A 26,495-nucleotide genomic window follows, 5' to 3' on the forward strand; every position below is an offset into this window, starting at 1 on the left:
TTTCGACTAATTCAGTTAAGTAGTCGAGCCGTGAAAGAGTAACAAACATTCATATCATTAAAATGATCAGTTTTCGCAAATCTCGGGAAACCATGGATTTTTTCGGGATAAAAAGTAGCCTATGTGTTAAGTCAGAGTAAAATCCATTTCCATTCCAAATTTTAGCCAAATCGCTTCGGTAGTAGCGGCGTTAAAGAGTAACATTCATACATCCAAACATCCATACAAACTTTCGCGTTTATAATATTAGCAGGATAATCGGTACAGGTCTAGTAAAGATCTCAGTAAATTTAAAAGCACCGGCAATACTAGCGATAATATGGAAACAGGAATGTAAAAATAATATCTCATATTTTCACTGTGTTTATAATTTTTGTAGTTGTTTAATTTATACTCTTAGATATATACCAAAATTAATGTTGTGTAATAGTGTGTCTGCATATATCTGTATTATTATAGTTGTAACTTACAAATCAGTTTCTAATTATTATAGCTCTCAAGGAAATAAATATAAACTCATCATGAAAACATTATATTATACATTTTGTAACACTGATATCCAACGAAGAATACTAAAAATTAATAAAATTGTTCTGTATATTAAATCTTATTATGTCATTAATTTCAACAATGGATAAGTCAATCTCAATCTATTATCAGAATTGTCGTGGATTACGAACAAAACTACACACTCTTTATATGAATATTCTTATGTACGATTATGATATATTGCTCTTAACAGAAACCTGGCTAACAAGCGATATATTTAATAATGAATTTATAGACTCGCGATACCACGTATACCGTTGTGACAGGAATCGAACGGCGACCGGACGGCGTGACGGCGGAGGAGTTTTAATTGCAGTGCACCGCTCACTCGCCGCTGCGCCGCTCACGCTGCCAGTGGCGGAGCCAGCCCCGGCCTCCCCTCACCCCGTCGTTGATTATGTGCTAATAGAAATACTCACCGCGGCAGGACGACACATTTTTGGTGTAACATATATTCCACCGAATCAAAACTCTAATGTATATATAACTTTTTTAAATTACTTACAAGATATTTTACAGACTAACTCTTATACTAATTTACACCTAGCTGGCGATTTCAACATTCCCTCAATAAAATGGGTTCGCAACGGTACGTATATGGAACCACTCTTATCTGACGCTAATTGTTTAATTTATGAAAAGCTGTGTAATTTTACATCTGCCATGAATCTGACACAATATAATAGCCTAGAAAATCAGCAGGGTAATATTCTAGATCTTTTTATGACCTCTGAAAAAGACTGCGTTATTTCGAACCCGCCTACAACTTTAGTACCACTTGACAGCTATCACCCTCCCTTTTATGTTTTAATACCTTTCATAATTAAATCAAACATACATTTAAAAACACAAACATGTTATTGTTTTAAAAATACTGATTATACAATAATTAACAAAGAAATATCCAGTACCGATTGGGAAAAAATCTTTAAAAATAAAACTGCTGAATCCGCAGTCGACACTTACTATGAACTAATATATGGATTCATATGTAAATATATTCCATCTAAGACTATTAAACCAAACAATTATCCCGCTTGGTTTAACTCTTCACTAATTCATATTTTTAAAGAAAAAACAAAAGCTTGGGTTAAATGGAAAAAAAATAGCAATGAGTCAAATTATGAGGTATTTTCCGTTCAACGACTTCGTTTTAAAAGAGAAGCTAAGATTCGTTTTAACGACTATATGAGCTTAGTAGAGGACAACATTAAACTTAACGCCCAATATTTCTGGCATTATTTCACATCAAGAAAAAGCAGTTCTCACATACCAAGTAATATATTCTATAACAGTAATACAGCTAATAGTGCCAATCAGGTATGCAGCCTATTTTCTGACTTCTTTCTCTCCGTCTTTGTGCCGTCTGATCTAACCGATGATTATGATTTAGTAAATGATGAGGATGTAAATGAAATTGGAACATCAATCAATGTAATTAGTAGTGTCAATATTACTTGTGAAGTCGTTCGTAAAGCGTTGGACAATCTAGATGTCACCAAAGGTTCGGGGATGGATAATATACCCCCCGTCTTTTTCAAATCTACTGCTGCCACTATATGCAAGCCATTGTACATATTGTACGATATGTGTATTAAACAAAGCACGTTCCCGAATAAATGGAAAATGGCACGTATAGTTCCAATTTACAAAGGGGGCTCAAAAAGGAATGTGGAAAACTACCGGCCGATATCAATTCTGCCAGTACTTGCTAAAGTTTTTGAACGGATAGTGCATGATAACATTTATCCATTATTACACAACACTATTATTCCACAGCAACATGGATTTGTACATAAACGTTCGACAGTAACTAACCTTCTGGTATTTACCTCGCAGTTATTTGAAAATATTGACAATAACAAACAAACAGATAGCATTTACACAGACTTTCAGAAGGCTTTTGATAGAGTGGACCATAAACGGCTACTTGAAAAATTAGCATATAACGGTATACGTGGTGATCTGTGGCGATGGTTCAAATCGTACATAACAAATCGCACTCAAACAGTGATTATCAGTGGTTTTAGCTCAAAGACGGTTGTGATCACTTCTGGCGTACCTCAAGGATCAATATTAGGACCACTTTTATTTATTTTATTCATAAACGATATTCATAAATGCTTCAAATATAGTAACTTTCTTCTTTATGCAGATGATCTTAAAATATTTAAAACTATAGAAACACCAGATGATCACTCCCTTCTACAGGCAGATTTAAATAGCTTCACGGCATACTGTTCTGAAAATAAATTAGGCTTAAGTTTAAATAAATGTAAACATATAATTTTTAGTAAAAAAAAGAATATTAGCAATGTAACATACTCACTTGATAGTGTTAGCCTTGAAAAGGTTGACAGTATTAAGGACTTGGGAATAACGTTGGATTGTAAATTACATTTTGATATACATGTTCAAAACATAATTAATAAAGCATATAGAATGTATGGTTTTGTAATGAGAGCAAGTAATGGTTTTAAAAGAACTGCAACGTATTTACATTTATACAAATCACTAATTCGTTCTCAATTAGAATACGGTGTTTGTATTTGGAATCCGTTTTATGATAAATATGTAAAGAGCCTCGAGACAGTACAAAAAAATTTCTACGCAGTATGCACTATAAATGTACTCGGAGTTACCTTTCTTATAACCAACTTCTTGAAAAATATGATATACTAGGCTTAAAGTGTAGACGAAAGCAACTCGAAGTCATGCTCTTGTATGATTTATGTAATAATAAGTACGATTGTGTAGCCCTAACGCGCAAAATTTGTTACAAAGTACCACTCAGGGCTCGAATGCGAAGTGTTCGAACGCATCAGCTCTTTGCTACCACCAACTGCCGTACAAATGCGGGCAAACGTTCTCCATTATATAGAATGACGCAATCTTACAATGAGTGCTTCAATAATATTGATATTTTTTCTACACGTGTAGGTACCTTCAAGAGGTTGGTTATAAAACGCTTGCAGAGTTTATAGCTATTAGTTAATTAATAATTTAGTTTTAGTCTTTAGTCTTTTCTTTCATCCATTTTTTTTTATTCCCTTTTCAATTAATTTTTTTTTAATTTGTTTGTAATAATTTTATATAAAGTGTTTAGGTACGTAGTAGTCTACTTTATAGTATTGTAATCTGTGGTTTCCGAAGCTGGTGTCATAGTTATAATTTTTATTTATATTACTAATATGATAATATGATTGTGTACTATGATGTTGTTTGTAAGCCCTCAATAAAATAAAATAAAATAAAATAAAAGTAGATCCAGACGTCACTTACTACAACACGACAAACTTTACCTCTTCATAATATTAGTAAAGATCACTGTTTTTTATATAGCAATAGTCCACCGAGTATGATTCGCTAAAAGAGGTTCTTAATGTTTAATCTTCAATGATGTTTCTAAGCAGATCTTCAGTCAAGTAGACCTTAAATACGCACCACGACATATCACGAGGCTAGGGAAAGACAAATTTTGACCAATAGCGACAGAGTCGGTAATATATAGTTTAAAATCCCAGTGCTATCTGACATATCTTATTTTTACATAAATGAAACCTTACATTCTCAGTAGCGTCTCATGGCAGGTACCAGGTAAGAAAGGTAACTAAAAACAAGTGTTACTTAGCTTAAATTTGTATGTCTGATTTCTATATACTCGTATGTTGTGTAGAACATTCTAAAGTTGTATCATAAGTATCAGACGCTTTCCATGGGCCAGAAGTTTTGTCAGACGCTTTAAAGCTCCACTAAAAATAAGTAGCTGAATTTAATTATTTTTAAATGTCTGATTTTTAAGTATGTTATTAAGGTAAGTATTACTAAGTAATATTTTAATCAGTCAGACAAATTGTAGTGATAAAACATCCCCTAAACACAAAAATTATTCAACCGGAAGTATGAGCGCGATAACACTATGCGCTTCAGAGTGAGTGAGACGTCATGTATTCAAAGCACATTAGACGCTACTGAGAATGTTTAGGTTTCATCTATGTCAAAATAAGTTATGACAGAGCGCTATATCCAATAGTTCTCTGGGCTCTGACTCTAATAGTTCTGTCTCTTAGCCGCTATTGGTTGACATTGTCTTTTTCTCTTGACAAGATTTGACGTGGACATGTATTAAGCCTACAGGTAACTTGCTAAATGATCTGGTAATCCCTGTTTAGGCACGTGTAAATAGTACCTAAACCGATTTTTAAGCGGGTGGGGTTATGTAATACCTATATTATGCTTCAAATATGTGATCGCTTTACTGTGTAAATTCAAATAGCATTCTATAGCTAATCTTACCTTTCGACGTGTTTGTTAGTGCTCGTTCGATTGGTAGGTCTTCTTTTCACATGCAGCAAATGACCACACTTGAGTTTGATTTGGTACAGGTACAGCGGCGCGGAGCTGGTTAAATTCTTTAAATTTGTTGCGGGTTCAAAAAATGCGACGGTTAGCGGCGAAGGTCAGTCGGTCACTGCCATGCATTTGTGACAATTAAAGAATTTGATGCGAACGATGACTGCGTGTCGAGCGAAACTGCGTCTTATAAGACTAGCTATAGGTGCTTAAATCAAATTGACACAGTTTGAAGCGATCATCAAATGAAATAATATTGGCGTTAACAATCCCTTTCGATAGTTAATTACCAATTACAATTAATTATAGATGCAATATCAGCGTCTCAGTTTGTGTAATGGTTCTTTTAGTACCATCTCGCGCCAAGGCCGATTCTCACAAAGGTCCGAAGCAATCAAATCGACTTTCTATCCAAACGTAGAATTAAATGTTTTGATATAAAAAGACTACGATACAAATTAAATATCAGAACTTGAGCAATCTGTCCAAACTTGTTTGCGTTTGAGATCTTGGGTGTTTGAAACGTGACGTTATCACAACGGCCATCGGTTACCACAAAGGATCAATTTATCATGCGAACGTTTAGCGGACGCGTTGCAAAATTTACTTAATATATTATCGCCTTTCTACGTCACTACTAATTAAAGTCATACTCCACTTGGAGCTGTGGATATTTTGCCGGAGTAACATATATTTTAAATATACTTAAACAATACACACATCACTACATAGTAGGGGTACAGTGTAGCATGTGGGGTAGGTACAAATGGTGAATTTATTATATACTAGCTGAAGCCGCGCGGTTTCACCTGCGTTGATCCCGTTTCCGTAAGAACACGGGGGTAATATACAGCCAATATGTATATTAAAGTAGTCAATAGTCTCCCTCGATAAATGGGCTATCTAACACTCATTGGCATTTCTTTGGGCTTTGATTGGAAGACTTCACACACGGAGATAATTAATTAAAATTCGTACTAAGATTGTACTGCTGATTGGGTTACAAGAAACTCTGTGGATTTTTCGAAAAATCTTTCAATGATTTAATTCTACAATTATATTTCCCTATGACTATAGTTGATGACGTTTTCACATTAGGTATTTTTAATGATATTCTTGAATTACGAAATTAAATGATGTGCCGTGCATCCGGTCAATGTAGCAAGCAAGGAACCTCAGTGATGCCTTTTTTGTGTATAGACCTTGTCCTTTAAAAATTACGTAGGAAGGATTATGATATAACTCGGCCGTGCTTCATTTCCTGTCTCAATGGTATTGTACCTATTTACTATATATATATATAATAATATTTTTCATAACTTTTTTTAAATTGAGCAATATTCCCGTTGGTATCCAGTTTTTTTTTTCAAAAATACTGTGTTATAAGTGGGTACGACAATAGTTCAGCGTTCTAAACTATACTGAGAGGCACGACGGATAATTGTGCCTCTGAGTATATAACTGGGTGGAGCGATTCAAGAGCATTACACATTATTTTCATATTGGCCATGTTCATCTTCCCATTTTCCCAGGCCCACCCTTTGATAATCTCTGATGAGGTCATTAAATGTATTATATACACAATTCATAATTAACTAGCAGCTACTCGTACTCTTTTAACCCCACTTTTCTCTGTCTCGCATGATGGCAACATCATCGTTTATTCAGGACCTTCTTGAAAAAGGCTGAAAATGATGGTGAAATAGCTTTATTCTTTTTGACGTGACAACGTCTTATAATTCGATGGAGCCGGCTGCACACTCGATAAAAGGTGACGTCATGCGTCGTTCTCTCGCTCTAGGGTTGCCAACTTTTTTTTATAGAAACAAATGAATATTTTTTTGAAGAAACAAATGTATATTATTAAACAGTATTTTAGAAAAACGAACATTTTCCTTTGAAAAATGCAACCATTACATCAGTGTTTTCTTATGGCGTTGTCACATTCAACTATCGTCAGTAAACCGACTTTACACACCGACTTTTATTTATTCATAAAATTCGTTCTGGAAAGTAGAAACTTATACTAGGTTCATTGAACTCTTACTCTTATAATCACTGTTATGTTATGGTGCTTCGATCCTGCATCAAATTGTATAAGAAACGTACTTTCGGACGTATATATGTTTGAAATCTCTTTTAATTTCACACGGCTCTGTAATATGCAGTTTAACACATGAAGGCGTCATTTTGTAACCACTTTCTAGTAATAATAATTTCTAACTTGCTTCATTCATAACTAAACCATAGTTCAGTGACCGATGTCGACAGAGCGAATAATTTGATACGTTTTTCTATACATATATAATGTACCGATGTATTAAACACCATCTCATTCTATAAAATGTCAAAAAATTGTCAGCAGGCTAAATATTAATTTAAAACATTAAGCTATTGTGTACAGTGACAGAACTGACCTATTGACGAGATATACATACTTATATCGATTAGTGTAAGTAATTATCTGCTCCTCTAAAGTATTTCAAAATTAATAGTAAGTAAAATTAATTTGTAAGAAACTTATAAGAATTCCCCAAGTACATACAAATCTAACATGGTACCAGTTTCAATAGTGTCTGGTTTGTTGCGTATTTTAAATAGGCGGTCCATGATTTTTTTCTCAATGTACCTACCGACTCAACTGAACTAGTTGCAAAGCTAAAGTAACACGAGGAACGTAGTTCGAAGAGTTGCGGTCATTAGCGTAGGTCAAGGCGTATCTAAGATTGTTTCCGGGGTGTGGGAGGAGGGGGGGAACCCTTAATTGCTCCTGGTCTGGCTCATAAACCACCCTACCGGCAAAGACGTACCGCCAAGCGAATTTAGCGTTCCGGTAAGATGTCGTGTAGAAGAAACCGAAAAGGGTGTGGATTTTCACTCTACTCCTAACAAGTTCCACCTTAGATTGCATTATCACTTACCATTATAAGATGAGATTGTAGTCAAGGGCTAACTAAAAAAAAAAGACTTTCGTTCAGCCATGCCATCAGTTGATTCAGTTTTTTTTGAAGTTCGTTGATGACACTACCATGATATGCGGGCGAGGAGGGGAAAGACTCCGCGAGTGTGAAGTCGTGCGTGCGGGGCATATCTTCCCCTCTCCCGGCCCGCGCGAACCATAGGGAGTGTTACGAATGAATTTGCCAAGCTATAGAAGGTTTTTCTAAGGACAATGAGGTCCTGGATTCGAATCTCGGGTCATGCAAACGAAAAATTTGTTATTGGGCTTTTTAAAAAATCTTAATAGAAGATAAGGGTTAAGAACGAAGAAGAGAAAGAAGTTACTACACCCCCGGACCTCGAAAAGAATAAGATAGACGAGTAGGTAAAATTTCCAAGATTTTATTTTACAACTTGTCGACATTTGCAATGTACCTAAATTCTAGTGATAATAATCTTAGACCTTATACCACGGAAAGACAGACTGACATGGCGAAACTACAAGGGGACTACAGAACCCTAAATGAGATCTTTGTGTTAATTACAATATGCTAAACGATAGTATTCAGTACTCTTTAGAACTCAGTTATGATTACGTGTCTTTGGCATTGAACCGCGAGGATGTCGATGATTTGCTTCCTTGTATACAATAAGCATTACACTCTACACTTCATTATCAATTGATGGTACCCATGGGTGAATTATGAATAGGAAACGCAGATACTTTCGAAGTCTCAAATATAAATAAATATTTAGGTATACTATGTTTTTTTTTTATCTAAAAATATTTAGGTATATAGTAGGTAAGGGCTAGCAAGTTAGCCGGTAGGGTAACTAGCTACGGCCGAAGCCTCCGAAAACCTCAATCTGTCTAGCCGAGGATCGAACCCAGGACCTCCGTCTTATAAATCCACCGCGCATACCACTGCACCACGGAGGCCGTCAATAAATCCACACTAATATCACAGTAGATATAACAAGCTAATATATAAAGCTGAAGAGTTTGTTTGTTTGATTGAACGCGCTAATCTCAGGAACTACTGTTGCGATTTAAAAAATTATTTCAGTGTTACATCGCCCATTTATCAAGGAAGGCTATATATTATCCCTGTACTCCTACGGCCCGCGATTGTCCAGTGGATATGGCCTCTGCCTCCGATTCCGGAGGGTGTGGGTTCGGATCGGGTCCGGGGCATGCACCTCCAACTTTTCAGTTGTGTGCATTTTAAGAAATTAAATATCACGTGTCTCAATCGGTGAATGAAAACATCGTGAGGAAACCTGCATACCAGAGATTTAATGTGTGTGAAGTCTGCCAATCCGCATTGGGCCAGCGTGGTGGACTATTGGCCTTATCCCTCTCATTCTGAGAGGAGACTCGAGCTCAGCAGTGAGCCTAATATGGGTTGATAACGACGACTCCTACGGGAATGGGTACCACGCGGGTGAAACCGCGCGGCGTCGGCGTATAATAATAAAACATGTTTGTTTGTCGCAGAACATTCAGCAGCGCGGGCGGCAGCAGCGAGGAGGCTGGGGGTGATGCGGCGGCGGGCCCGGCGTCCGACGCGGCCATGAGTCGCGACGTGTCCACCAAGCTGGCCGCAGGCATGGACCGCTGGCAGACCACCTTCGAGGACATGATCCACCTGCGCTCGTCCAACAACCACGCCTTCAAGGATAACTACTGGGTGAGCTTACGTGACTTGTCAATGTTCGCTACTACGTCTACTAACAAATACGTCATTATATGTTTAAGCGCTATCGTAGTGATAGTGTGTGGTATCGAAAAATCTTGGCACTTTGTTAGGCAATGAAAGTTTTCGTGTGGCTCTAGGACTCAGATTGGGTACACCATTGTGCTTAGAGCACAAATGTCCATGTGGAAAAGAGGTGAGTACATTTGGAATCCACGGACTTTCATGCCAAAGGAGTGGCGGTAGGCTATTTCGGCATGGCTCTCTTAATGATATAATAAAAAGGGCTCTTGCCACCATAAATATTCCTGCGCTAATCGAGCCGTCAGGAATCAGTCGGGTTCCCTGGGAATGTGGGACGCTACATATGTCGACTCATTAGCACCGTGTCATATCAGGGAGACAGAATCAAGACCGGGAGCCGCAGCAGAAAAAGCAGAAACCGGTAAGTGGCTCGAGTATGCCTCTCTGACACAGAGTTACATATTTGTACCTTTTGCCGTTGAGACCCTTGGGCCATGGAGTCGCAGTGCCAAAAAATATTATCGAATAATTTCACCGCGGCTAGTTGCCTCGACTGCTGACAGAAGGGCTGGCTCATTTTTTGCGCAAAGGATCAGCCTGGCTGTCCAGCGCGGAAATGCAGCCAGTATTCTTGCCACCATTCCACGTGGGCATGATTTGAATAGTTATTAGGATAAGTTAAAAAAAAGTGTGGTATTACATCAATAATTCCGATTCAATTCAATCATGCCTGGTGGAAAGCAATGATGAGGTCTAGGTTGGAGCGCGCTTGCCTAGAAAATGCTTCTATTATATGCACTCTAGTCTTGAAGGTGCATAAATCATTAGTGTTAGGAAACAGAAGCCGGAAAGGCATTCCACATCTTCGATGTTCTTATTAGAACGTCGATGCGAACCGTTTTGTGCGAGTTGACTGGACATCGACAACAAAAGGATGCCAATTTGCACGGTGTCTCGCTGTTCTGTGGTAGAATTATTAATTATATTAAATAGATATTTTATATATCATCATCATCATCATTATCAACCCACATTCGTCTGACTGATGAGCTCGACTCCATCCTCTCAGAATGAGAGGGCTTAGATAAATAGTCCACCACGCTGGCCCAATGCGCATTGGGCAGACTTCATACACGCAGAGAATTAAGATAATTCTCTGGTATGCAGGTTTCATCACGATGTTTTTCCTTCACCGTATGAGACACGTTTTAAAATGCACACAACTGAAAAGTTTGAGGTGCATGCCCCGGACCGGATTCGAACCCATACCCTCCGGAATCGGAGGCAGAGGTCATATCCACTGGGCTATCACGGCTCTTACTGGAAATACGTTATGGCGATAATTATTGGGAGTATCGGAAAAATTTACCGACTAGGATTTTTATCGAAAACACTGCCTAATCCCTTTAAGATTCGAGTAAGATGTATTTGTATACTTTATTTCAATAAAATTAACAAGACATTTGTTTTCTCATGCAACACTTTTTTCAAAGTGCATTCATTATACGTTGATTCATTGTTGACGTAACCGCCAACAAAAAAAAACAATTAAAAGTATTATTGTTGTTGGTCGGCGCAACGCGTTACATCTCACGGACGCGAGTGAAAGTGACTTAATTGGGGTAAAAGTTTACTCCATCAAACAATGTTTGGAGTGAAAGGATTTTTGGTAACAAACGTTGATCTGGGTCAAGGAAGCCCAGATGTTACGGCTTCCTGCTTTGGATAAACGTGAATGCAATAGCATTGGCGTTCTGATAACTCTCCCATATTCCAAATTAAAAAATCCATATTCAATACTCTATAATCCTGCATTATTCCCTTAAACATATAAAACTAGCCAACGCCCCGTGGTTTCACCTGCGTAGTTCCCATTCCCATGAAAGAATATAGCTTAAAATACTTGTAATTAACGTGGCTTTCTAGTAGTAAATGAATTTTCCAAATCGGTTCAGTAGGTCCAGAGGTTACCCCCCTACAACACCACATTTTTTTAATTATTAGCTTTATTTCTTTTTTAGGGTTCCGGAGTCCACAAGGAACCCTTATAGTTTCGCCATGTACGTCCGTCTGTACGGACAGACAATCGGACATGGCAAAATTGCGAGTATAAGGCGAATTTATAAGACGGACGGACGGCCATCCGTTTGTCCGCGGTTTAGCGCAGAGGCTATTTCTATTAGATCGCTGTTGTTTAACATGTGTATACAATTCAAAATGTGAATAAATTAATTTAATTTAATTTTTTTTTTATTTGATTTTTATTGAGTTGCGAATTTAATGAGCGATATTTGAAGACAAGGTTGTACAGTGTAATACCTTTGCCTTTTCTTCATGGGAAAAAATTATATTAGTAAAGAAAAATAAAATTAAAGAGCGAGAATTTAAAAACAATTTGCTGTGAATAATCCATAATTGATTTTTTTAAGAAATTCATTGTGAATTTGTGACCCTAATTTACATATTTCGCAACATTAATTGTTATGTCTTCATTTATTGAGAATGGTGACCCTAATTTAAAGATGAAAAAAACGTACCTACAAATTAAATACCCACGAAAAATTTTATAAGTGGAGAAAAGAACATTGAGTTGATTTACTTACGGAAGAAGTTTTTTAAACTAATAACTCCTACGTTTACCTCACATACTCATTATTCATCTTTTCAGCAGTCGGAAATTAAGTTACCGGGTAAAAGCATCTCTCTTAACATAAATTTTCCCAAGTTCGTACATTTAACTTTTAATTAAAATAAAACATTGAATTATCGTAAGTAATTTTTTTATTTTCTCGCAATCGTAGTGAAAAATATAGTGTAACACGCTGGGCTACCCCCCTTAATAAACTCGGTTTCTATTTTTCTAAAAATACCTCGTATATAATGGGTCGTTTTAGCCCCTTGTATAACAATCTACTATTTTAGAGTATCTCCCCTATATGTAAGCTAAAATCCAAATAATAATAATAATTGCAGATTGCTTGTACGTTAATGGTACATTAGTAGGTGTCACTGCTTTATCTGTGCTATATACAAAGTAACGACATTTGCTCAACCAAATCGTTCGATAATGTCATTAAGGTTGCAATTATACATGGACTTGTTTCCAAAGGCAAACTGAAGTGACACGTTGCAAACGGGCTATATAATATTCACATTTCCGCTAAAATATTTTATTTATTATTTATAATAACTTTATTGCACAAAAAAGAAAATAACAAAACAACACATAAATAGTGATCTCTTCCAGGCAACCCAAACATAAATAATCTAAATATCCTGTGAGATGGGAAATTGCAATACAATCAATAATAAGTACTATTCACTAAATAATAATAACTAATATAACAAATAAATAAAAACACTATAATTAAATATTATACACCTACATCTACATAGATACATACCTACATACATACAATATACATACATACATACAATATACATACATACAATATACATACATACATACAATATACATACATACAATATACATTCGTCATCAACCCATATTCGGCTCACTGCTGAGCTCGAGTCTCCTCTCAGAATGAGAGGGGTTAGGCCAATAGTCCACCACGCTGGCCCAATGCGGATTGGCAGACTTCACACACGCAGAGAATTAAGATAATTCTCTGGTATGCAGGTTTCCTCACGATGTTTTCCTTCACCGATTGAGACACGTGATATTTAATTTCTTAAAATGCACACAACTGAAAAGTTGGAGGTGCATGCCCCGGTCCGGATTCGAACCCACACCCTCTGGAATCGGAGGCAGAGGTCATATCCACTGGGCTATCACAGCTCAATATACATACACATAATAAACTCATAATATTATTTTTTGGAAGTGAAATTTCCCTAGAATCGTCGTATTAAAAAAGTTGAAATGAAAATGCATTACAACAGGGAGAGATATGGTTTCAAGCTAGCGATATAATGAGAAAGGCTATACTTTTTACACAATATTTTATATATTACTATTATTTTTTTCGTATATTATTTTACCCGCGTAGTTCCTATTCGTAATTCTGTGAGAGTACGGGGTTTATGTTACTCCTTGTTAACATTTTTTTATTGGTGAAAGAATTTTTTTAAATCAGTCTAGTAATTAATGAGTTTATTTCTTACATAAATAAGAACAATTCAATTCTCTTTATAATATACATTAAGTTGTCTCTTTGTGAACTGTAAGTAGGTATATATTTCTGAGGTTTTATTTCGAAATGGTTTTCTTTGTTATTTTACAATATTATTTATAATTATTTAAAATTCGTCGAAAACGTTAATTACGACTGACAAAATTGTATCGCATTACTACGTAATCCACCGAACTAAACCATTCCTGGTTATCAAGTTAAACAAATCTTATTTCTTGAACCATTTCAATAAAAAATTACCTCTAGTAAAATTAAATTTTACTTTAGTTTAGTTTTAAAATATTTCGGTTGCAGACTACTCGTACATTACTACAAAACTTTAGGTATCTCATATACAAAATTACTATTTTGAATACATAGTTTTGAGCTCAGAAGTTTTAAACGTTAAATTGAGCACTCTACGATCGTGTCGGCAACTAGCCAGCTATACAATTGCCGTAAAACTAGACAGTCTGTGAGTGGCTAGGTATAGATAACGTATGTTCTTGCAACGTGCATGTGTAATTTAACCTTATGAGTTATGTCTACAAAAGACTGACGAAGACTGTGCTGCAGTGACAAAGTGATGTAACAGGTGTACTTATCTTCTGTATTTACTTTTTGTTCATATCACGCGCTAGTTTACGTCGGTGTTTTGCTGTAATACTGGGCTATCTACGTCATAGATTTAATATGTATATCTATATATACGTATATATAGATTTTCATCAACATCCATGTCAAATCAGATCAGCAGTTTATGATATTGAGAAAATCGCGTACATTTTAAAACATACTATATATTTACATAGCGCTAATTATGGGCCTTATTAGAAGGCTCAAAGTCACTCAGCGGGCGATAGAGTGAGCTGAGCTTGGAGTTTCTCTGCGTGATTGAATCAGGAATGAGGAGATCCGCAGACGAACCAATGTCACTGACATAGCTCCTCGAGTCGCGAAGCTAAGGTGGCAATGTGCAGGTCATATAGTTCTAAGAGCTGATGGACGTTGCGGTCCCAAGGTGCTGGAACGACGACCCCGCAAAGAAAAGCGTAGTGTTGGTCGACTCCCCACTAGGTGGACCGAAGACATCAAGCGGTTTGCAGGGAGCCGCTGGATGCTAGCGGCTCGAGACCGTTTTGTTTGGAAGTCCATGCAAGAGGCCTATGTCCAGCAGTGGACGTCCATCGGCTGATAATGATGATGATAATGTTGATATATTTACATACGGAACGTCCATTTACCTGCCTACATAAACATTAGATCAGCATAACTTTACAACAACATACAATAGATACGTCAGAAAACAAGGGGTTGCTAAAATATTTCAAAGGTCAAAGCAAACTCGAAAATCAGACGGAATAGAGTAATAATCCATTATAAGAAGAACCCCGTTCCAGGCTAGTTGGATATTGATCGGGTACTAAAGTGCTGGTCGCAGGGAAACAATTTGTAATTCAATTCTAGTATGAAATACAAACAGTGACGTCATCGGAAATTATCGATTTTTTTCGAATATGGTCCATTTATTTAACATTGTAGCCATGATCCTCGGTAGTATAGTGGTCAGTATCCCCGCCTGTCACGCGGGAGACCGGGGTTCGATTCCCCGCCGGGGAGGATAAAATCTTTTTGTGTTTTTTTTAGAGTTATATTAATACTTGCGTTGTTATTTTAACAATTAACCAGACCATTAAACTGTTAGAAAGTTTATTAGCATCTGAACATTAAAAACTAGAGCAAGAAAGTTGCGAAATGTGCAAGAGCACTTAATAGAAAATCCTATTTTGTGAATAACTAATTCGTCGCGAATCAAAATATCATTAGAACACTATTTTTGTTCTAAAATTTTGCTTAATATGTATATCTATACTAATAAAAGAGGTAAAGTTTGTGAGATTGTAGAAGGAATCTCAGGATCTAGTGAACAGATTTTGAAAATTATTTTATCACGTTATTTACCACCACACACATTTAGCCACGTTATTTACAGTACTGGATTAGCCTGTATATTCAGCCACTGACGATCCAATAATCTCACATGCATGACATCATGCCAATCGCGATCAACACGGTCAGTTATCGGACGTCAAGCCGTTACCGCTGCAGGCATGTGATCTTATCGGATTGTGAGTGGCCAGCATAAGCTATTTAAGCGATTGCTTAAGACTAAAAAATAAAGGCGAAAGTTTGTGAGTAAGTTTGATGTTTGTTCCTCCTTTCTGCAGCGGCTACTGAAGCGATTTGGCTGAAATTTCGAATGGAAATTGATTCTATTCTTGATAAACAGTAGCCTATGTGTTAACATAGGCTACAGTTTATCCCGGAAAAATCCATGGTTACAGTTGTGTGCATTAAGAAAATAGGTATTTAAGGCAATAGCGATAATGCACTTTTAGGCATGCACACAAATAGTACTAATCCAGTCAAGCTTCGCTTTGACTTATTCGACTTACAACTTCACCCCATTGGCAAGCAAGCAAGTAAGCCATCGGCGACAAACAGAAACTTTAGCCGCTTATACATAACTAGCTGACGCCGCGCGGTTTCACCCGCATGGTTCCCGTTCCCGTAAGAATACGGGGATAATATATAGCCTTTCTCGATAAAGAGGCATCTAACACTGAAAGATTTTTTCAAAACAAATCAGTAGTTCCTGATTAGCGCATTCAAGAAATAAACAAATTCTTCAGCTGTATAATATTAGTATAGATTTATATATCTAAGATACCATTTTCTAGAAAATATCGGATGCTTAGATTTAAAATAAGTTTAAAATGAAAAAGTTATTTTCTCTTTAAAAGTACTTCTTTCTAGCAATTTTCATAATGTCTCTTATTTGATCTTGTAAAATCGTCTCAAGCGAGTGATAGTAGTAGCTGGAGCATTAGAAACATTGACGACTAGACAAATAAGGAACCTTAGGTAACAGAAAAAGTTGACAAGTCGCAACAACTCTCCACAAATAAGAAATCTTCCGAGTTTTACTTAAGCGTTCTACACACGTAAACACTTTATTTAACACAAATTCCAACTTTAAGGCTGATATTGTCAATATTTTATATAAATATTCCTGGGATTAGCGCGTTCAATCATACAAAATCTTCAGCTTTATAATATTAGTAGGTATAGATATAATAATCTTCCAATTGAATGGGATCGAATACCAGCTTGGGTCAGTTTAGGATTTGAAATTTTATGAATTGGCTCAGGTCTGGTGGTAGGCTGGAATACAGTGAGAAATAGAATATACTATATATATAATAACTAGGCACTTTCTGGAATATAACATGAAGATCATGGAGAAGAATGAAGGATGTAAATAAGATTCGGGACGTTAGTGGTAGGCTTTATGGCAGGGACCTCAGCGTCTAGAAGGTAAGAGGGGGCTTTAGTTGGTAATTGTCCGGCACTACCCAACAAGGGTAGCCATGAGGATTTTCCCCCCTACGAAAAAACGTGGCTGTAAAAATGGAGTAATTTCTCCCGTTTTCCATACATTTCCCTTCACTGCTCTGCTCCTATTGATCGTAGCGTGATGAGAAGTATACTATAACCTGCCCAGGAGTATAAACAATAATTGTACCAAGTTTCGTTAAAATCCGTCGAGTAGTTTTTGTTTCTATAATGAAAATACAGACAGACAGACATATAAAAATTTTACTGATTGCAGTGCTGGCATCAGTGTCGATCACTAATCACCCCCTGATAGTTATTTTGAAAATATATTATTTTACAGAATTGACCTCTCTACAGATTTTTATAAGTATAGAAGATATATGGAGTACTTACTGTCTGCCATAGGCCATAGATAGAAACCCAATCAATTTTCACGCTATGGCGACGGCACCACGCTTCCCGCGACACCGGAAGTCAACAACTCGTCATTCCACTCACGCCATCGTACGAAATCGACTCAACTCGCATTTAACAACAAATAGAAATGAATCTTAATACTTTAAAATAAGTTTCATTTTAGTTCGCGGTGAAAGCTAATGGTGTAAAGAAAGTTATAGTGCGTAGAATATAGTAAACGGCTATACGTTAGTATCGTTTGATCCGTTGATAGATCAAGAGCCTGCGATAGCCAGACATACTCTGTATAATTATATAAATAAACGTAATTAAATATACAGGCTGCTCGGAAGTATTTCCAATAATTTCAAGGTGTTGACTTATAGGAGCCGAACTGCATAAATAATATTTTTTTAACTAAAAAAACATCGTTTTATGTTTTCATACAAAGTAATTCAAATAATTCCGACTATCCATGTAGCACACGCCTTAATCTATCCATACATATCTATCGTTCTTTATATAACTAACTAATATTTTAGTTAAAAAAAATATTAGATGCAGTTCGGCTCGTATGATTTTTTTTAAAAGAGCAACTGTGAGTTTCTTGCCGGTTTCTTCTCAGCAGGACCTGCCTTCCGAACCGGCGGTGGAATCTTCACAAATAATCAACTGACGTGTCAAAAGTGCTTGTAAACTGAGCCTACTTGAAATAAATGAATTTTGAATTTGAATTTTGGAATTTTGCTCCTATAAGAAACGTTATGGGGAATGCCGAGCACCCTGTATAATGAGGAATGTATGGCTATTTCAGGCGCTCAGTCCATTGACAATGCCATGCGGCGCGTGACTGTCGGCAGCCACCGAAAGATATGTCGTGAATGACGTGAATAAATTAATACATAATTTATACAGTTACAGCTTCAATTTGCGTTTTCACTCGCGGGTGATGATGCAAAATTTTCCTATTTGCGGTATGACTAGCGGACGCCCGCGGCTTCGTCCACGTGGAGTTCAGTTTTTCACAAGACCCAGGGGAATTAGTAATTTTCCGGAATAAAAAGCTTAATAATGTGTTGCTTTATCTATACTAGTGAAAGTCTCGTTAAATGTGTTATGTGTTTGTATAAGGGAGGAAAAAAATCCCTCCGGACTTCTGCCGACAGTCGGCAGGGTATGTCCGACTTGCACGGACTAAAAATAACCTTCCCTGGACTCCATGGTCAGCACGGAACCGCTATGCATTTCTTCGTGCTGACCTTCCTGTTGTTTTCTTTCACTCTCTCTCATTTGTTCTGTCTCTTTTTCCTCCCTTCTTTTCATTGTGGTTCGGAGCATATGGGCGTACTTCTGCCACTGCTCCTCGCTTGACAGCATACGTGAGATGAGGTTACTCGCGTTTACCCCCTCATTAGTACCTTCAGCGGCTGCTCTTACATCTGTGGTACCTGGGCATTTAAACAGTGCATGCCTCGGCGTATCCTCCTCATCACAGGATGAACTAAACTAAAATGGACCGCGCCTTACACAAATGACATTATGACCGCCATTACCAAATTACAATGAGCGCCATTAAGACATTGACATTAGCGCCGCGTCTACCGGACTTGTTTTGTGGCGCGGAGTATACATGTCTGCTATATGCTGTCCTGGATTACTAATTGATTGATGGATCAATGCACATCTTATACCGCTGATTGTAGAAACCTGAAACTCAACAGCTTGCTCTTTGTATGACGTAGACATCCAATAACAAAGAATTTTCTGAAATTCCACCCCTAAGAGGGTGAAAAAGGTGAGCACAGTTTGTATGGGACAGTTTGATTCCTTGGTCCAATTAACAATTCATCCCCTAACGGGGTTAAAAGGTAAAAGTTCTATTTAATATAATTGAAATAATCAGATTTCAAATAAGATGAAAAAATCATTCGTTTTGGAGGATTAAGTAATTCTTTCTAGATAATATGTAATGAAATAAAAAAAAATATGTTTCCGCCCGGGATCGAACCGGGGACCTTCTGCGTGTTAGGCAGATGTGATAACCGCTACACCACGGAAACTATACGTAAGCAATTCAAATCAATGGATATGAATAAAATTAATGTCTGAAAAATTGAAGTCTCTACAACACAAAACCTTTTTTAAGCGACTTAGAAAAAGGAGGAGGTTCTCAATTTGACTATGTTTGTTTGTTAAGGTTTTTGTCCGACTGATTTTGGGCTAATCTCAGGAACGACACTGAACTTCTCGCGGACCAAGTCGCATGCATCTGCTAGTTTTATATGCTCTTCAATAAATTAATAAGCCCTTTATTTTGTATTTAAAATGATTTGCAGCAGTCTGTATTTAAAAGTAAAATTTAAATGTAAAAAAGTATGCATTTACTCAAAACGCGCCATCTGTTATAAGGTCGTTGCACTACCTAACACATCATGAAACTTTCCACGAACCCTGAACAACCCTACCTTCGTGTGTACGTGTGTATGTAACCAGCTATTTAATTGTTTAGTTATAAATATTTTTTTTTATTATCTAATTAAAATATTCTATACAAATAATTTAATAAATTTATCAAAATATAAATCCATCATCACGTCGGTTTTCCTCAAGGAAAACATCAGAGAAAATATTTAGTCGTTTCACAAAAACAAACTACAATTTCAGTGAACTATCATTTCAGTGAAATTATTCTATACTTGTATCACCTTACAAGGCAATATAACTCATCCCCTGCTTTTCCTTCAAAGAAAACGAAGAAAAACCATTTTAGTAGAGTTACATATTAGTCACTAGATGGCTAAATTCACTTTTCCAACGCGCTATCGTTGCTGCAGAGTCGACCCGGACTCTGAATTTTTGAAGGGAACTAGAACTTTTCTCTATTTCCATAGAAACACATTGAAACCTACAGCCGTGTACTAATTCCTTTCCTGGAGCTAGTATAGTAGTACAACTAGTTGCAAGAAGCTGTTCTCTCTACCACACGATAATAAATATTTTAATTTTTTAAAGTATTAGGGGTTAAAGTATGAAATTGCCGATTTGTACTGAAAATCTAAATTGTTTATTTTTTAATTTTTAACAAATTTATTTAATCAAAATAGTTGCCATTATTATCTATACATGGCTACCATCTAACGGGAAGGTCATTAATGCCTTTGCGATAGAACTCCGACGATCTAGACTGCACAAACTGTGTGAAAGCATTTTGTACTGCCTCCTGGGAAGAAAACTTCTTGTCACGTAGATAATTGTCCAAAAGCGTTTAAACCAAAATCGCACGCAAAATTGCACGCAGCATTGATATTGCGGGCTGTTTCTGCCGCGTTAGTTCCGCGTCGGAACTCGTATTCATAAATCACTCGAATTTTCGCAGTATCCATCTTTCTTGTCTAAATTGAATAACAAAAACAATTGAAAGCCGATATTCAAATGTTTCACATTTTTTAAAAAAAAGAACATCATAGAAACCATTTGAAAAAAGTTTCATTCGAAAACCTCAAACCATGAAGATTCTATGTCAATTCAAAAAACCTATTGCAATAAAACGGCAATTTCATACTATATACCCCTATTATAAATATGCATTTTTTTAACATTTCTTAGTGTAACTTAAAACATAAACTCGATTGAATTTTTCGTCGTTTGAATATTCGTCGTAAGCACTCATCTTGAATCACTTTTTTCAATGCTGCAGCTGTAATTAGGAATATAAAGATCTAAGTTTTATTAAACATTGCGGATTAAATTACTAATGTACTGCAATACTATTTTTATAAATATCTAGCGGATGCCCGCGACTTCATTCGCGTGAAACTCGATGTAAACTTTCAACTATCCCTACCCTACCCTACCCCTTCCTTACACCTACCATACTCCTATCCATATGTTAGAACACGCATAACTTTTTACTGAGTGGTTCGATTCTGATAAATCTTTTTTCATTAATTTTAAGGGTATATTTCAAATATGGTCCCACATAAATTTCAAGACCGGACAAGTGCGAGCTGAGCTCGCGTGTCAGGGGTTCCGAACGATGTTAATCTATCATGAGTTTTGGCTGGTGGGAGGCTTCGGCCATGGCTAGTTACCACCCTACCGACAAAGACGTATCGCTAAGCGATTAAGCGTTCCGGTACGATGTCGTGTAGAAATCGAAAGGAGTGATATTATCCTACTCCTAACAAGTTAGCCCGCTTCTATCTTAGATTGCATCGTCACTTACCATAAGGCGAGATTATAGTCAAATGTTTTTTTAAAGCTGACCTCAAATTGTACCTAATTATATAATGTTCAATTATTATAACATTATTTAACAAAATTTAACATAAGTTTTGATGAATAGGTTTTATATAAATGCAAGATTTCCTGTAATGTACCTATAACTATATATTTAATTATAAAATACATTTGAGATTATCTTAACTAGCATATTTCATTTGATATGTCACACAATGCAGTTTACATTTTTTTTTCCATCTTGCCCCAAAAGTGACCTTAATACTTAAAAAAATTAGAGTTCTAATATTTTCCGGAATTTCTTCAAGTAGTAAGTTAACTTCTGTATTTTTTTCAAAATTTTAGATACTGTAGTTTCCAAGAAAAAGGGCATGCTCAATTGTCGTCTATTTGTTTAACTATATATAACTTGAAAGCTATTTTTTGTTAATTCCTTTATGTTAAACTTTTCGTTTGATGTATCACAATAATTTTATAAAACAACAAAATATATTTAAATATGTTTTTATATAACTTTACATTTTTATAGCATACTTTAATTTTCACGCAATCGTAGTGAAAAATGGAGTAGATACCTATGATTTTGACGCTTTCTTATTAGAAATTCATGTTTGTATAATAATTTCTTGATTTCTTTAAATTCTCTCGATTCATCTAACTAAAACTGATTATTAACTTATATGATTAAGTTGTAGTAATGAAGAACGCCGAACCGCCAAGCGATTTAGCGTTCCGGTACGATGCCGTGTAGAAACCGAAAGGGGTGTGGATTTTCATCCTCCTCCTAACAAGTTAGCCCGCTTCCATCTTAGACTGCATCATCACTTACCATCAGGTGAGATTGTAGTCAAGGGCTAACTTGTAAAGAATAAAAAAAAAAAAAAAAAAAAAAAAAGAAATGTAAGTAATCCCAGCATTTAGGTATATCTTTGTCAAGCTTAGATTGCTATTATAAGTAATAAGGTAACCAATGAATATGCAGTTATCATAATAAAAATCGCGTGCAATTAATGGCTCTCGTAGGTCGATAGCTTGCTTGCTCTCCTTTTGTCTCGCTCCGAGATTTCTTCTCATTAACATATTTGCCTATTGTATCATTAGTACGAATTTCACAAGTCGAAGGCTGGTGCCCGCGACTTAGTCCGCGTCAGTATAGGGTTTTTACTTTTTAAATATCCTTCTCAGATCTTTGATTTATGACATGAAATACATCCTTTAATCATCTTCGCGCAATGCAAAATTCAAATCAATCTGATAATCGATATTAAAAAAAGTGTAGTACAAACAGTGGCGCCAAGGCTTTAATTAAAATTATAAAAATAAAACTAAGAATATAAAACTTAACTGTAATAGGGACGGTCCAAAGAGATCTTGTTATTAGGACTGTTAAATTAAAACTGTTGAATTGAAAAATTTACTATGATGTTACACTATCCAGTGTATATGTCTATACAATTCATGCATACGTTTTTTTTACATAAAAAATACGTTTTACTCTTGTACATATGTTTTCTGTGTGTGTATTTGTATAGAAAGCCGGTAACATATACGATGGAAGCCATCGACGCTTGCGAGTTGCACTTCGTACTAGGGGTAAAGACACTGAGTGAACGCGAAGGCTGTGCCCCGATACTGATAATAGCTATGACAATTTATACCAATCATTTATTACTGTCATTTCGGACGACTAGTTACACCATTGCCCCATTAAACCAAACTGTTTTAAAGTTGGACGATCTAGTGCAGCTAGTAATGATTTGGTGTACAACCAGGTGCTAGGTTCGATTCTCGGGTCAATTTGAATTTCAATAACAAAACTATGTAGGTACTTGCATTAATTTCGTACGGTCGCGCGATCGCGATGTATCTTGTGGATATAATGACCGGAAGATCAGGAACCCTATTGCTCAGTGGTTTGTAAACAATCATTAAAAAGCGAGAACTAATTCAGTTCTCAGCCATGTAATCGGCTTAAATGTTAGAGTAGTCACTGGGTGACTGGGTGACTGGGCCGGTTCAATAAAAACACTTTCACCAACACCCAGAGATGTCAATCATTAACATGATTAATTGAGAGCCGATTAAACAAACTGAAAATATTTTGACAATACATAATCTCATTGTAATTAATCTTTTGGGTACCGTATGAAAGTTGTAATTTAATAAATCAATAATCCTAATTGCTTAATAATATACCCTTTGAGGTGTGTTTAAAAATATCCCATTTTTTTTGGCTGGTGGGAGGCTTTGGCCGTGGCTAGTTACCACCCTACCGACAAAGACGTACCGCCCAGCGATTTAGCGTTCAGGTACGATGTCGTGTAGAAACCGAAAGGGGTGTGGATTTTCATCCTCCTGCTAACAAGTTAGCCCGCTTCCATCTTAGATAGCATCATCACTTACCATCAAGTGAGATTGTAGTCAAGGGCTCACTTGTAAAGAATAAAAAATATATAATTCATTATTATTATTATTAAGCTAACTTATTTAGCTTATAATTTATCCTTAAACTATACAAATAATGCCAAAGTGGAATGGTGGCAAGAATACTTACTGGCTGCATTTCTTTGCGCAAAAATGAGGCAGCCCTTCTGTCACCAGCCGCGGTGAAATGCGTCGGATTTTATTTGACACTGCGACTTATTTGGCGTGATCACTACAGATGCAAAAATTTCCTGCAACCCTGAAAATTTGTTACGATAAGAATTTTCCATTTTGTTCCTATAGTACACGTAAAGCAAAGCAAACAATTAATATGTAACTCTCAGTCAGAGAGGCATACCTACTTGTGCCACATAACGGTTTCAGCTTTTTCTGCTGCGGCTCCCGGTCATGATTCCCATTTACTATGTTAAATTTACCGATTAGAAGACTGCGTTGGCCAGACCTTCCTCATTTTATAAAAGCTTTAAAGTTTGTCAGTTCATTTTCCTACCATAGGTAGGTAACTATGGAGTTTGAACCGTTCTTGCTTTCTGAGTTAGCAGATCTTCAGTGTTCATAGCCTAAACTGACTGAGTTATAACTGTATTTTTTTATACTTTCCTCGGCATAATATGATAGGTAGATCATATTTTTAGTCTCCAGTCTATTAGAAACACTTCCTAAACTTTAAGGTTGACAATACTCTAAGTCATTGGTGACTAGACATGGACATGATTTCTCATGATATCTCGTAAAAATATCAAATGGTTGCAGGACTTTGGGAGATCCCTTGAAACCTGTTAACTTCCAAATTTCCCACGATTAATACTTCAAAGCTATGTACCGTACCTACTTACCAGTGGTAGAACCATGGGCTGACAAAACGTTCAGCTTTGATAAAATCTGAATCTGAACGAAGATCTGAGGCTTCATGCCCAACGGTTCCTAAATTTTAGGGACTAGTTACGCAACTTTAAGTAACAGTCAGTAAGTACTCATGGTTTATCAGTTATTTTATACGCATTCTCTTTGTTTCAGGCGCAAAACGGATTCGATGAGTTACGCCGGTACGTGAAACAGGGCAGCGATTTCAGCAAAGAACTAGCTTCGATACTGCAGGAAAGGTAACTACTGTCTAAAATCCGTAAAAGCACAGTCAACGAAAGTCTTTATTTTATCTTTAGTTCCTTGAGAATGGAAATGTTGGTTCTGAACGCCGTCCAAGGAATTCTCGACAAACGTCACCAACACCACATCTCCAGGGCATCGATCTTGCGACGGTCTCGTAGACACAAGGACCACTTTTCCGCGCCGTAGAGAAAGATTGGAAAGACAAGACATCTCATAGATCGAATCTTAGTAATTTTGGTGATCCTCCAAATCTTATTAAGTTTGTCCAGTGCCGATATAGCAATGGCACAACGTCTCTGGATTTCAACTTCAAAACCCCCGGTTGAAACAACCTCAAAATTCGCTATTTTTTCAATATTTGGTTGTTTTTAATTAGTAGCGGAGAAATAATACTATCATACTTGTCTCTACCGTCAGGCATTGTTGGTAATAATAACAACGAGCTAAAGTTGACGGGCGCAAAGGGCGTTATATGTTCTCAGAGATTTTGTAATGTTATGTTCTGTCATTGTCAATGATTTAACAAGATCACTTGGGCAATATATTCCGTCGACTTTTTTATAGTGTTAAATTTTATCTGGTCCGGGGAGGGTAACGCAGTTGTCAATCTTTTAGTATAATGTTTTGCAAAATGACGACCGCGACCGCCGCTATGTTAGTTCCAGTTTTGGCCACCAGCAGGGTTATTATGTAACTCGGTGTACCATTCAAGTAATCAGTCACTACAACGTTTTTCATCGTATTTTCGTTTTTACAATCATCTGACATTGTGTTTTCAACGAAATTACACAATTATCTTCATTTTACGTAATGTAACATTAGTATAGTAGTAGTAGCAGCAGGTATTCAGGTAATAATGTTATTTCAACGAAAAACTAGTATTTACGTAATTTCGTTGAAATAATCATGTTAAATGATCGTAGAAACAAAAAAACATTGCCACTTTATGTAAAATTGTGCATTTAAAGATATTTAGTTGAAAACCACTGTGTTTTTAGATTATTACAAAAACGAAAATACGATGAAAAACAATGTAGTGATTGATTACTTGAATGGTACCTTGTCAGAAATGGTTGCGGCACTGTATGCATAAAATGAAAAAAAATATACCTATCAACTTGAGAACCCCCTCCTTTTTGAAGTCGGTTAAAAATGTCAGATGCAGCACTAACGGTCTTACAACTACGTCCATCAACCGAGATGACGCAGA

General features: G+C 36.5%; 1 protein-coding gene and 2 non-coding genes across 3 annotated transcripts in view; 2 read left to right on the plus strand and 1 right to left on the minus strand.

Annotated features, from left to right (window-relative positions):
- Positions 1 to 26,495, plus strand: part of LOC112050432 (nostrin) — a 98,723-nt gene that overhangs the window by 44,998 nt on the left and 27,230 nt on the right. Inside the window, exons 2-3 of the mRNA XM_024088705.2 lie at positions 9,341 to 9,533; positions 25,193 to 25,278. Coding sequence (XP_023944473.1) covers positions 9,417 to 9,533; positions 25,193 to 25,278 — 203 coding nt within the window. The 5' untranslated portion in view covers positions 9,341 to 9,416. The remainder of the gene's footprint in view (positions 1 to 9,340; positions 9,534 to 25,192; positions 25,279 to 26,495) is intronic.
- Positions 15,245 to 15,316, plus strand: Trnad-guc (transfer RNA aspartic acid (anticodon GUC)). The gene has a single exon. It is a non-coding gene; the product is annotated as a tRNA-Asp (tRNA).
- Positions 19,479 to 19,551, minus strand: Trnav-aac (transfer RNA valine (anticodon AAC)). The gene has a single exon. It is a non-coding gene; the product is annotated as a tRNA-Val (tRNA).

This window comes from Bicyclus anynana, chromosome Z (genome assembly GCF_947172395.1).
Source record: "Bicyclus anynana chromosome Z, ilBicAnyn1.1, whole genome shotgun sequence".
In the NCBI taxonomy this organism is placed as follows: Eukaryota; Metazoa; Arthropoda; class Insecta; order Lepidoptera; family Nymphalidae; genus Bicyclus; species Bicyclus anynana.